The 14,139-nt window shown below is 31.6% G+C and overlaps 2 protein-coding genes across 2 annotated transcripts; both read left to right on the top strand.

The window, feature by feature from the left end:
* The first annotated feature begins 118 nt into the window (after positions 1 to 118).
* LOC131851472 (cholinesterase 2-like) lies at positions 119 to 6,109 on the top strand. Its single transcript, XM_059201976.1, has 6 exons — positions 119 to 151; positions 834 to 971; positions 1,935 to 3,160; positions 3,758 to 3,949; positions 4,055 to 4,236; positions 6,063 to 6,109. The coding sequence occupies exons 1-6, from the start codon at positions 119 to 121 to the stop codon at positions 6,107 to 6,109; spliced, it is 1,818 nt and encodes a 605-aa protein (XP_059057959.1).
* A 32-nt stretch (positions 6,110 to 6,141) lies between these two features.
* LOC131851471 (neuroligin-4, Y-linked-like) lies at positions 6,142 to 9,586 on the top strand. The gene is made up of 2 exons (XM_059201975.1): positions 6,142 to 6,288; positions 8,360 to 9,586. The coding sequence occupies exons 1-2, from the start codon at positions 6,142 to 6,144 to the stop codon at positions 9,584 to 9,586; spliced, it is 1,374 nt and encodes a 457-aa protein (XP_059057958.1).
* Positions 9,587 to 14,139: the final 4,553 nt, after the last annotated feature.

Raw genomic sequence — 14,139 nt, 5'->3', positions numbered from 1 at the left:
TTTGTATTTATTAATATTGTAAACATTTATTTGCCTGTGATTCTTTATTAGTGTCGACTTTTGTTAAATATCCCACTTTTAATATTACCTCAATATTATAATTTTGTTAATTTTAATAATGTATATCTGTCATGCATTAGTACCGAAAAATGTATGTAATGTAAATGGCTGTCGACTTTTGGATTTCAAATATCAATGACAAATTTTTCTTGAAAGAACAGAATGCAATAGAATTAATTTTTAATCAAACATACTTATTATTTACTAGCAACCCGTTCCGTGGCGTACGGATGCATTACAAATTGTTTAATTTCTTGGCCTGTCATACAATAACACTCATGTATCCATATAAACCCTCCTCTTGAATCACTCTATTTATTGCCGAGAACGGCATTAAACCCGTATGTTGTAAATTGAGATTCTTTCTTGAAATCAAACGGTATAAAGGACAATTTTGTTTTACTTAGAAGTATTTTACTTCTATTAAATAACGGATAAGGAAAAATATAATTTTTATATCAAAACAAAATATGTACGCAAAAAATATAATCAAAATATAACATAAGTATAGAATTACTTGGAAATTTTCTAATCACTAATTTTGATACGGATAAATTGTTTACACGAATTATATTGAGTATTAATATTTTTGTACAGCTCTTGTGCAGAGAGTACAAAAGGACGTTATATTATAATTTGATTTAATTTGCGCATAATGAAAATTCGGTTCTACTAAAACTAGAAGTGTAACTATCAGCTAGTACCAATATATTGCCGAAATATACAAGTACATTGTGCCTATGTATTATATAGTGGTTATTATAATCGGACAGAGCGTATGTGCTCTTTCAAGTTGGACTGTTGAGACTACCCAAGCATTATTTAAAGGTTCTATAGCTCCGGACGGCGATTATTACACTTTCTTGGGTCTGAAATATGGCAAATCTATCACCAACGAAAATAGATTTATGGTATGTATTCATTATCTATCTACACATATAATGAAACTGTAGAGGTCGAATTTCTGCATGTAGAAAAAAACGCCAAAAACCGAGTCAGAAGGATGTTAAAAGTGAAATAGAACACATTTGGATTTTTTTGCAATTTTTTTATTTCTCTGTCTGTTTGTACAGGCTAATCTCCGAATGTGTTGGACCGATTAAATTAAATTTTGCATGGAGGTTGCTTATATCCCCGCTCAACATCTTAGATACTTTTAATCACGGAAGAATAAAGAGTTCTACGTACAAGTAGTAGTAGTAGATTATATACTAGCCATGCCCGCGAATTCGTTCGCGTGTTTTAGTGAACTTAGTCAAATAATTAAAAATAAATAATCAAAGCAAAAAAAGAAAACGTTTCATCATCTTAGTTTCATAAATGACAATTTTCCTTACACACTTTTATGTTAGTGTGTAATTTTTATAAACTTTGAATGTCATATTTATTTATATTTAATCAACAGCCTAAAATATGACGTTACCTCCATGGAAACTTTCATCTCCCCTTACAGCCCCTTACAACACTATTATCGTATTAAAAAGTAGCCTATGTCGTTTATCATTTCGGTATACACTATCTTTGTGCCAAATTTCATCTATATCGGTCCAGTAGTTTTGGCGTGAAATCGAGACGGACAGTCAGACAGAGTTACTTTCGCATTTATAATAATATTAGTAAGGATTACAGTTAAAAATTGATAACATATCGTAATAATTGTGAAATAAAGAAACACATAATATATATACCTATAACATTCTTTTGTTTCTTATCAATATAAAAATTATCAATAAATAACAAAGTTATAAATCCTTCTAAATACTAAAAACTCAGTAAAGAATCTTATGGTATTCAGATTTATCTATTCGTCTAAATAAAAAATAGTTTCTGAATATAATACAGATTCTTATCAAATGGTATTATGTACATTACAGGCACCTCAACCGGCGGACGAGTACTATGGTTTATACTTAGCAGATTATACGAAGCATTGTTTACAACCACCATCGCAAGGACCAAATGCTGGTATCGAAGACTGTTTAGAATTGAATATTTATGCAAAAAATTATATTGCGTCTCAACCTGTCATAGTCTGGCTAGAAGGAGAGGAATATTTGTCCACTAAAATTAAGACAACATTCCGAAGACTCGTTCAGAAGAATACAATTGTGGTATCATTGAATTATCGTGTATCCATTTTTGGATTTCTTTGTCTTGGTGTTCCGGAGGCTCCTGGCAATGCTGGCCTTAAAGACGTTATATTGGGGCTACGATGGATTAAGGAAAATATAATTCAATTTGGAGGTGATCCGAACAATGTTATGCTTCTTGGACATGGATCTGGTGCTGCAATGGTTGACCTGATCACTATGTCACCACTCTCAAAAGATTTGGTACATAAAGCATTCGTTATTAGTGGATCAGCATTAGCACCTTGGGCTATATCCTACGACCCAATCGGTTATGCTAATATTGTAGGAGAAAAACTAGCTTACTCTGGAAAAACTCCGAGAAAATTAGCAGAAGAACTAAAATCTATTGATATTGACGTATTATTATATGCATTAAATATTGAATTTACCAATAATACTGTCTTATTTGCTCCTTGTGTAGAGAACGATAAACTTCAGGACCCCTTTCTTTATGACACTCCAATAAACATATTGAAAAATGGTAGTTTTAACCATATCCCTTATGTGGCAGCTTTCGCTGACAGAGAAGGAACATTAAGAGCTAATAAATATAGTGATTGGCTAACCAAAATGGAATCAAATTTCATTTCGTTTATTCCAAGGGATTTAGAATTTGGTTCTGAAATGGAGAAGACTTTTATGGGTAATTCCATACGCGAATTTTATTTCAACAACAGCGCTAATATTAGTATAAAAGACTACCTGGACTATCATGGAGATACCTCAATTATTGTACCATTAATAAGAGGTGTCAAAGTCAGAGCAAAGATGTCGAGAGCTAACGTTTATTTACTTGAGTTTGCGTACCGTGGTTCAACAATCGATGACTGGCCGCATCCTAATATACCACTGAATGGTGTTAAACACGGGGAAATCCTGGAATATTTATTTGATAAAGATATGACCAAGCATGGAGAAAATGCAAAGACATCGCTTATAAATTATATCTCATCGTTTGCGAGAACCGGGTGAGTTTGAACTAACTGAGTCTTAAACTTTTTCACTCGTTATATATTTATTTATGATACATATGTAATATTGGTAGTATACATATATATAAAAAAGTACTTCTGTGATCAACCTATAAGGTATCCGAATTCTGAAATATGATAACTACTAGATGAAAACCCGGCTTCACTCGGGTGAAATGTGAGTAGATATTTGTGTAGTCATCGGTTCTCATGGAATATTAAAAGTAAGCAAGGCATAGATTTGTAAAGCTTCGTTCATTGTGTTTAACAAATATAGTAAATAAAAAGTGCAAAAGTTTTTATACAAATAATTTTTATTTTTTGTAAAACTTTAAATTGGGCTAAAAAGAACTTGTATCCAGAGCCGTAAAACAAATTAATAAAAAAAATGCCAAATTTATCTCGCAATCGGCCAATTTCAGGTTTAAAGAAAAAACACATACTCTTTTATCATAAAAAAGTGTTAGTTTGTATAAGTGAGAAAAAAATCAATATTTTTTTTTTGGGAATAGGTTTCGCTGTCTTATATAGCCGCGTTGCACGATATATATGTATGTAAATAATGATAATGAAAGAAAGAAAATATTTTTTCAGGATACCCAGTTCCAACGCTGTATCAGAGCAAAAATGGTTACCAGTTCAAAGTAAGAGTTTCAACTATTTGTATTTTGGTGGTGTACATGGTAATCCGCACACAGAAGTACTACAACGGGATCCCCATGCAGAAACCGTGACGTTCTGGAATGATCTTTACGATAATTTCCATAAGATTCCGAATGAATATTCGTCGGCATCTATCATTGAAAATATTTCTATAAAACAATATTTACTTATGGTGTTACGACTTACTATAATGCTTTTTGTATTATTTGTTATATTTCTTATAAACAGAAATTCGACAGAGTACCTTATATCAAGACAATTATCGTACTGCCATAATGAAATAGAAGAAAGTATGTTCAATATTAATAATGAACCAATAGAATTCCCGCACAGCCATAATGAAATAGAAGAAAGTATGTTCGATATTAATAATGAAGAATGCCCACACAGCCATAATGAAATAGAAGAAAGTATTTTCAATATTAATAATAAACAAAGACAATTCCCACACCGCCATTATGAAATACAACAAAGTATGATCAATATTAATAATAATTTAAGACAATTCCCACACCACCATAATAATGTAATAAAACAAAGTACCTTCAATATTAATAATAAATCAAGACAATTCCCACACCGCCATAGTGTTCAATACTAAATAATTGGTAGAAATACTTCAATACATTTTTTTGGTTGATAAAACACCCCATACCAATAAACATGAATACAAATGTTTGCATTGTAAGAAAACCTAACTGACGTTCAGACGGTGATGTTTAGTACAATATTGCCATTTTTTTTTATTGGGGGAGTTTTGGGCTATTGTCACCTGTAACCCTATAACCTGTGTAGAACATTACCCTTATTCAAAGCTACCCAGACCCGTGAGAGACAAGAATTGAAGGATATTCTTAGAAGCGATGGTTTTTATCTCCTCAAGAACACTGCCATACCACAGCGGTCATGCGCGGCAGCAGACAAATAAAAAATTTTTGATTGTAAAACATTCATTATGAGCTATGTACTCATGCAAGGAAATTAATTAATTTAATTATGCTATAACTTAGGCACCTTTGTTTTTACGTCAAGAGTAAAGAATTTTCATAGATGACCACCGTAATTGTCAAATACCCTTTTTTATGTGTAATAGCTGTGATTACATGCCCTACTTTAACAAGTACAATAAACTCGAAGTTTTACTTTTATTGTTAAGTAATAGTGTTAAAGTTCATGTATTTTTGTAAATAAAAATATAGTTTGACAAGAAATTGTTACAAATATTAATACATTTTTCATAGCTTTTCAATAGGAATTAATATTTATTTTTGTTTTATTAATATTTCAATTTGCCGTTATATATTTAATATGTTTTAACACTAATAAAAGTAGATACAATAAAAAATATTACAAAAGATTGAAGAAAGAAGGTACAAAAGTCGATCTTATCCCTAAAGCAGTTTCATCCAGACAACCTTAGGAATATTTGTAATTACTTGCGAGAGTATTTAACATAAATAAAGTAGGCGATACATGAATGGATATAAGTTAATAAACAAAAATAAAATCACAAAAAATATACACTTATGCAGATGTAGACCAGAACTATTCGTCTTCAAGAATTGTTACGTCTCTCTATCTCTCCAAGTAAAGTTTCTTATTCTGTAGGTAGTTCCAAATTGCGTGTTACATAATTACTTTGTATTCTTATGTATTGTGTATTTACGTATAAAATATATTGCATATGTATATTTATACTCTATTTTAATTTCTATTTAATTTATTAAATTCTATTCTAGTAATATCTATTTAATTCCATCTACCATCTTCTATTTCCTACTCAAAGGTTGTCTGGAAGAGATTGCTTATATGACAAGATCGACTTTTGTATATTATTACATCTATTTATATTCTTTACAATGTACTATTGTTATTATTTACTTTAATAAAGAGTAATTAAAAAATAATGGTATAAATATATGTGTATTTATATTTAGTTGAATAAATAATTATAGAGATTAAATATAATAAGAATATTAAGTTACCCATATATATCGTATACCGACGATTATTCAGATGGTAGAAATACAAAAAATACGTGATACTATTAAAAATATATTTTGTTAATAAAAAGACGAAGAACAAGCTACCGGATTTTATTAAAAAAACACACCCTATATATATATACAGTTAGTGTGGCGTAACGCCCCCGCCGTAACGCCCCCGTAGGTCTAGAAATCCCTAAACTACGACGAAAATAATAATGACACTGGCTCATCCCCATCTTCAATTCCAGAAGCCGCTATCGTATCTGGAATTGAAGATGAGAAAAATGAAGTGTAAGGATATTAATTTATTTATTAAACTATACAAGTATGCCGCAAAGTAATGCACATGAGAGATCAGCAGTTGTGTTACCACCAGTTGAGGATGTGGCTGGAGGATCACCTGCGTCAGGAGCGGGAGAGATCAGTTCAATAATTTGTATAAAAATTAAAAAAGTGCCAATTGAGAAGTTGCAAGTTTGTCTCAACTGATGTATCTAGCGAAACAGGAAGTTAGAAGTTATATATATATACATATATATACAACATACCTCCACGACTGTTAAAAGCAAGTAGTAGCAAATCTGGTCCGAGCAGTATAAAGCTAAATACAACAGGCATCCGACCGACGCATGATGTACGGACGTATTATCAGTATTTGATTCTTCATCAAATCATAGATAAAGAAATAAACGTCATCAAGGTTAGTAAAGGCCCACAATTAATTAGCTCTTATCACCAGAGTGAAGACTAGATAATTTTACATACAAGGTATTACTTACAAAATGAAACAGTTCGTCACTTTGAGAATTCAAGAAAGACGTGCCGAATTATTTTCTAAAAAGTATTGGTATTAAGTTGTCTGTATTGTTCCTACGTTGTGATGATGTACATTTCGAAATATTTTCAAATAGTGACTTTCATAATAAGCTACGCTGTGGCACATGATCACGTACTTGCAAATTGGACAATTGAAATAGCGCAAGGATTAGTCGAAGGTATAACCTCAAATGGCGATTATTTCACTTTCCTTGATATACAGTATGGTGAAAGGATAACCAATGAAACTATGTTTATGGTAAATGTTTCTTTATTAAATGTTATTGCAGATAAACTAACAAAATAACCATTCGCTTGTCTTTGTATTAAAATGTGAAAATATGATAAAATTATACATGGTTAGTGTAAGTTTATGTTAATCAGTGAAAGTGTTTCGTTACCTATAGGTACTCACTTAATGACAAAGCATAGAGTTAGTCATAAGGGGTACTAAACTTCTTAAATATGTATATAGATACAAGCTTATATAATTCTTCCGGTTCTTCAATTTATTTATGAATACAATACGATATTGTTTATTAATTTTATATTCTCTGTTAATTTTATAATTTGCTGTAGCCTTCATACATATAAAAGCGATGTAATTTTTTTTAATTAGTTTGTTGTTAATTGTAAAAGCCTGTCAGTGGCTTAGTATGACATTTATATTGATTTTATTTAAGTATAGTCAGCCTTGGTTTTTCTTTAATAAATAAATAAATGAATATCCAGAGGTCTAATTGAGACTAATACTTATATTGCTTAATAATATATCTCGATACAGATTTCATCCAATTTATGTCATATGTTATTAATGGTCATGACGTATAGTCATGATGCGCATTGGGATGCCCAAAACACTATGTAATATTATATTATCTGTGACTCTACTAAAATCAGCACTAAAAAGCTCGTGCGCTTGAGAGTTGCTAGAAATTTGTTGCTTTCTTTAAAATATAAATGTATTGGTCGCCAGTAGTCTGAAATTAATTCATTTAAATTTTTATTTGTAACCTGCCTACGCTCTTGTTCATAAGCTTTATGTACTAAAGCGACCTATGTTGTTTAGTAAAAAGTATCTGTGGCTCAGATATACAATATCTAGTCTGTGTAATGTCTTTAATATTTAAGGAATCTGCTTTCCATACTTCCCTGTTCGCGTAATTTTCCATACTTGTTACTCATGCGTTACCGATTTTTCACCACACAATTGAACCACATATTACAAAGCAAACACCTGGCGGCTTAAACAGATGAGTCAGATTTTTTATAAAATCTTTTTCGTTTAGTTTTTTAGTACATTATAGAGATAATAAAAACACTGCATCTGCATATACTGGTTCAAAGATCTTTTTGTAATTTTTGTTATGATCGAATTTCGATAACTGGGCAACCGCTAGTAATTATGATTAAATTAACGAAATACAATCTTTTCTTAATAAATGATGATATTGATTTGAGCAGCTATCAAAAAATATAATATTAGGCTGTATTTACTTATGAAGAAAATCTCTACAACGTATACTACGTGGATCATTAGTACGTTATAGAACAGTATTGAGTAAAACTTGTGTGTTAGAATATATTATATTATTTACATACTTTATTCTAATAGAGATAAAACCCTATGTCAGTCAGTAACAGTCCACTTCGTCTGATCTTAACGAAAGTTACCTAAACATAATTACCGAATATAAAAAACAGAATTTAATGATCCTCTTCGTTGCAGGCACCTCAAATGGCAAGCTCCGGTTTAAAAGTTACGCATTATAAGAGCAAGTACTATTCACCATGTTACCAATCACCGAAAACATATACAGAAGACTATTTAAAACTAAACGTTTCCGCAAAAAAAAATAATGTTTCTAAACCTGTCATAGCCTGGCTAGAAGGAAAAGAATATTCTTCGCTTGAAATGACAACTTTGTTCAAGAATCTCGTTCTGGAGGATATTGTGGTGGTGACAATAAACTATCGTATATCTATATTTGGATTTCTATGTCTCGGTGTTCCGGAGGCTCCTGGCAATGCTGGCCTTAAAGATGTTATATTGGCACTACAATGGATTGAAGAAAATATAAATAAATTTGGAGGTGATCCAAAAAATGTTATGCTTCTTGGACATGGATCTGGAGCTGCAATGGTCGACCTGATCACTATGTCCCCATTCTCGGAAGATTTGGTACATAAAGCATTCGTTATCAGTGGATCAGCATTAGCACCTTGGGCTATATCTTATGACCCAATCGGTTATGCTAATATTGTAGCAGAAAACCTACAATACTCTGGAAAATCACCAATGGAATTAGCAATGAAATTTAAATCCACTCGTCTTAATGTATTGCTAGCTGCTCTTGAGGTTGAATTTACCAATAATACCGCATTGTTTGCTCCTTGTGTCGAGAACGACAAACTTCAGAATGTTTTTCTTAACGATACCCCAATAAACATATTGAAGAATGGTAGTTTCAACCATATACCTTATGTGGCCGCTTACACCCAGAGAGAGGGAACGATAAAAGCTAAAGAATTTCTTAATTGGCGTCCCAAAATGGAATCAGATTTTACTCAGTTCATTCCAGGGGATTTAGAATTTGGTTCTGAAATCAACAAGACTATAGCGATGAATAATATACGTGAGTTCTATTTCCACAACACTACCAGTATTAACATAACAGAGTATCTGGACTATTATAGAGATACCTCAGTTATTGTGCCATTAATAAGAGGTGTTACAGCCAGAGCCGAGACATCGACAGCTAACGTTTATTTACTCGAGTACGCGTACCATTGTATATCTAACGCTGACTGGCCTTTCAACGATATTTCAGTGGTAGAGAATAGTGTTAAGCAAGGTAGCCGGGATAATGTATTGGATAAAAATATGACAAAGCACGAAGAAGATGCGAAGAAATCACTTATAAATTACATCATATCGTTCGCAAAAACTGGGTGAGTTCGAACTACTTTTTTATATCACAGGGGACAAACGAGCTTGCGGTTTACCTGATGGTAAGTGATTACCGCCGCTCATGACCACCCGCAATACCAGGGGAATTGCAAGTGCGTTGCCGGCCTTTTAAGAAGGAATAAGCTCTTGTCTTGAAAGTTTCAATATGGTCTATGTTCGGAAATACCATGCGGAAAGGTGATTCCACAATGAGGTTGTGCGTGGTAAAAAGTTTCTAGAAAATCGCAAAGACCGCCATTCATTATTAAATAACTGTTTATATGAAGTTAAATATATTATTACGAGTCTAGTAGGAGTAAAAAGTGACTTATACAGAAACTAGTATTCACCTCGAATTCATACGAGTGTAGATTTTTAAAACGCCATTCACTCATGTATAATGTAACAACAAACAAAAAAGCAACTTTACAGCGGTATCTAATATTGATAAATATTAATAAATTAAATTATAGGTTGTTGGTGACACTGGCACATCACTACTCACTCGATCGCCGCTTTTATATGAAAAATATATATGTCAAAAAAAACTATACTGTACATTCATAATATTATATTAACAAAATAAACTAAAAACTGTAAAAACGACTTGTTTAGTATAACTAAACAAGTCGTTTTTACATCGATCAAGCACATCAAATGGTAGCAGAGCGTATGGTAAGAAAATTCGACAAAGTTATGAAATAAATAAAAACATATAATATAAAAAATGGCAACATATAGAATCGAACCATTATATAAAAACAATTATGATACATGGTGTCTCTAGGCACAAGCAGTGCTTATAAAAGCCGATTTATGGGAATATGTTAGTGGACACATTTCCCTAGAAACAGATGCATGTCCCCAAACTATCGCAGCATTTCAAAAATCCGATATGATGGCAAAATCGGAAATATTATTACTAATATCTCCATCAGAATTAAAACAAATAAAAACATGTAAGACATCAAAAGAGATTTGGGATAAACTGAAATCATCTTATCAAAGTTCAGGTCCCGCTAGAAAAGCAACCCTCCTAAAATATTAGTTTTACAAAAAATGGACTCTCAAAGCGATATTCGCGATCATTTGAATGAATTCCTAGACATAGTCGATAAACTAGCCGATATGGAAGTCAAAATACATCCAGAACTATTGAGTATTATGATGTTATACAGCCTTCCTAGTGCATATGAAAACTTTAGAATTGCAATAGAATCTAGGGATACATTACCAAATCCGGAAGACTTAAAAATAAAAATACTCGAAGAAGGTGAAGCTAGAAAACAAGTTAACAAATCAGAGAGATCCGATGGAGCATTTTATAGCAGAAATAATAAAAATCTGAAACAAATCAAATGTGAAAACTGTAAAAAAAAGGGCCATTCCACTGAAAGCTGCTAGAGTAAGAAAAAGTACAATAAATATAATAAAAGTAGTAATTATTATAAAGACAAAAAATCAGAAAAAACATTAAATGTATGTTTATCACTTTGTAAAGAAAACATTGATACAGATTCTTTGGTATTGGACAGTGGATGCACATCACACATTACCTATCAAAAAGAAAAATTTACAAACCTATCATCAGAAACTGGATTGCTAAAGTTGGCATCTAACATTCACACCGCTAACGTAAAAGGTAAAGGAAAAGTAACAATTAAGGTAGATGGTGATAAATGCAATCTCGCTGACACATTATATGTACCTGATATATCTGAAAACTTAATATCCGTTAGTAAGATCACTGATAAAGGTAATTCTGTATTATTTACAAAGAAAAAGGCATTAATAAAAAACAATGAAGGTGATATACTACTTACTGCTGAAAAATATAATGGATTATATTATGTAAAATGTGACAAAAATAACACAGCTTATGCAATAAAAAATGAAAAGAATGCTATGTGGCACCAGAAACTAGGTCACTTAAATGAAAATGATATGAAAGTTTTACACAAAGAAAATTTGATAAGAGGTATACAATTGACAAATGGAAAACTAAACCCGTGTGAAACATGTATAAAAGGAAAGCTGACCAGGCTACCATTCCAAAGTCGTGAAACTATAAAAACAAATGAACCTCTACAAATAATACACTCGGATGTTTGTGGGCCTATGCCACATGAATCATTGGCTGGTTCCAGATACTTTGTGACATTTATTGATGATTATACTAGATATTGTTGCATATATTTCTTAAAACAAAAAAATGAAGCATTAGAAATATTTAAAGAATATAAAAATAAAGTAGAAAACTTTTGGAAAAAAAGATCAAATCATTACAATCCGATAACGGAACAGAATATTGTGGAAAGGAATTTGAACAATTCTTAAAAGATAATGGCATCGTGAGACGACTCTCGACACCATATACGCCACAACAAAATGGAGTAAGCGAAAGAAAAAATAGATCTCTACTCGATAAAGCCCGTTGCATGATTATAGCATCAAAAGTTCCTAATTCGTTATGGGCAGAAGCTATTTTCACAGCGAACTATCTTATAAATAGAAGTCCTTCTAAAGCCTTACAACAAGAAACACCGTTTATGAAATGGATGGGACGAGTACCGTCAGCAAATCATTTACGCATTTTTGGTACAAAAGCTTTTGTTCTGATAAAGAAACGAAGGGGAAAGTTCTCACCGAAAGCAATTGAAGGAGTATTTGTTGGATACGCTAAAAGTGCAAGAGGCTACAGAATTTACATACCAAATAAAAATGAAGTAAATATTAGTAGAGATGTAAAATTCATAAATAAAATGTACTATGAAAGTGAAATAAATGATGACTTTGATATCTTCAATAACGAAGAAAAACTCCTACCTGAAAATAAAAATAAAAATATAATTAATGAAATGGAAAATATAAGTAATAATAATAAAAACTTACCTGTTTTACCGTCTACCAGCTCCACACCAATATTAGAGATACCTAATGAACATACACAATCAAATATAGAGATCTCAACAAGTGATGAAGAGCGAAATGAAACAGATGACAATCAGACTTCACAAGTTAATCAAGATAATATGCATACATCGCGTAGGCAGAGAAGACTACCATCGCGATATAATGATTACGTTCTGAATAATGTACAAGAACTCAATGAAAATATATATGAAATGACATACCTATGTGAAGAAGAAAAAAATGAGGATTGGCGTGACGCCATAAAAGCTGAAATCAGAGCTCATGTAAAAAATGGTACATGGGAGATAATGAAAAAAGCAAAAGACGCAAAAGTCATAGATCATAAAATGATATTAAAAAAGAAAATGTGTCCTAATGATACAGAAATAAAAAAGGCAAGACTTGTAGCGAGAGGTTTTACCCAAAGACCAGGGATTGACTATAATGAAACATTTGCTCCAGTTGCCAAATTAAGCTCAATTAGATCAGTACTAAGTTTATCTGTACAAGAAGGATTACAACGCTTGAAAATCATAGTTGCTATATATGTAGACGACATACTCATTGCTTACTCATGTTCAAAAACGCTAAACACAATCAAAAATGTTTTAGCCACAAAATTTGAATTGAAAGACTTAGGTAAACCAAATAGATTAATTGGTATAGATATCAGTTACCAAGGAGATTCAATAAAATTATGTCAAGAAAAATACATAGATATTATTTTAAATAAATTCAAAATGGAACAATGTAAAGCTGCTGTCACACCTATCGACCCGATTTGACATTAAAACCTAATAAAGAGAAAAAACGACGAAATTTACCGTATCAAAACTTGATTGGTACACTGATGTATTGTGCCGTAGCTACTAGACCTGATATTATGTACTCCGTAAGTTATCTATCTCAATTCAATGATAGCTATGATGAAGAACATTTTAAATGCGCAAAAAGAATTCTCAGATATTTGAAAGGTACAAAAACTATTGGTTTAAGATTTGAAAAGAAAAGCCCAAATAATTTAACTGAGAAATTGTCTGGGCATCACAATCTAGTAATAGTATTGTGAGGAGGAGTTTGTTGGTGACACTGGCACATCACTACTCACTCGATCGCCGCTTTTATATGAAAAATATATATGTCAAAAAAACTATATTGTACATTCATAGTATTATATTACCAAAATAAACTATTTATACTAAACAAGTCGTTTTTCCATCGATCAAGCACATCATAGGTCGCATATTTAAAATATTCACAAAATCTATTATTTTGATGGACGCTACTCTCCAATTGAATACACTTATAGTGTTAACTTGGACTTGCAAACATTAATCTTAAATGTGGCATTAAAAATACTGTAAATGTACACACATTTGCAGTATTTTTAATGCCACTTGAACACAGTTGAATTGATGAATATAATTATGCCATAAATGCAATGTTCATAAATAATGATAACGTGATGATAATGCATACAATGGTATATGGTACCACGTCATTATTATTTATGTGGCAAAAAAAATTAAACATGATATTTTTTTTATTACACCCGCAACGCCACTGTAAATGTTTCGAAAATGTTAACCGCCATAAATTTTGTGAATCTTAAAAATGTAAACATGAATAACGATTACTTAAAAGAT

Source organism: Achroia grisella, unplaced genomic scaffold (assembly GCF_030625045.1).
Source record: "Achroia grisella isolate CSIRO2021 unplaced genomic scaffold, CSIRO_AGI_Agris_v1 utg783, whole genome shotgun sequence".
Lineage (NCBI taxonomy): Eukaryota > Metazoa > Arthropoda > Insecta > Lepidoptera > Pyralidae > Achroia > Achroia grisella.
The sequence above is the reverse complement of the archived record's forward strand: the minus strand, read 5'-3'. Positions and strand labels throughout refer to the sequence as shown.

Coding starts and splice junctions, on each gene's coding strand:
- LOC131851472 (XM_059201976.1), top strand. CDS start 119: ATGTATATCTGTCATGCATTAGTACCGAAAAAT. Junction 972..1,934: donor CCAACGAAAATAGATTTATG/GTATGTATTCAT, acceptor TGTACATTACAG/GCACCTCAACCGGCGGACGA. Junction 3,161..3,757: donor TCATCGTTTGCGAGAACCGG/GTGAGTTTGAAC, acceptor ATATTTTTTCAG/GATACCCAGTTCCAACGCTG.
- LOC131851471 (XM_059201975.1), top strand. CDS start 6,142: ATGCCGCAAAGTAATGCACATGAGAGATCAGCAGTTGTGTTACCACCA. Junction 6,289..8,359: donor TGCCAATTGAGAAGTTGCAA/GTTTGTCTCAAC, acceptor TCTTCGTTGCAG/GCACCTCAAATGGCAAGCTC.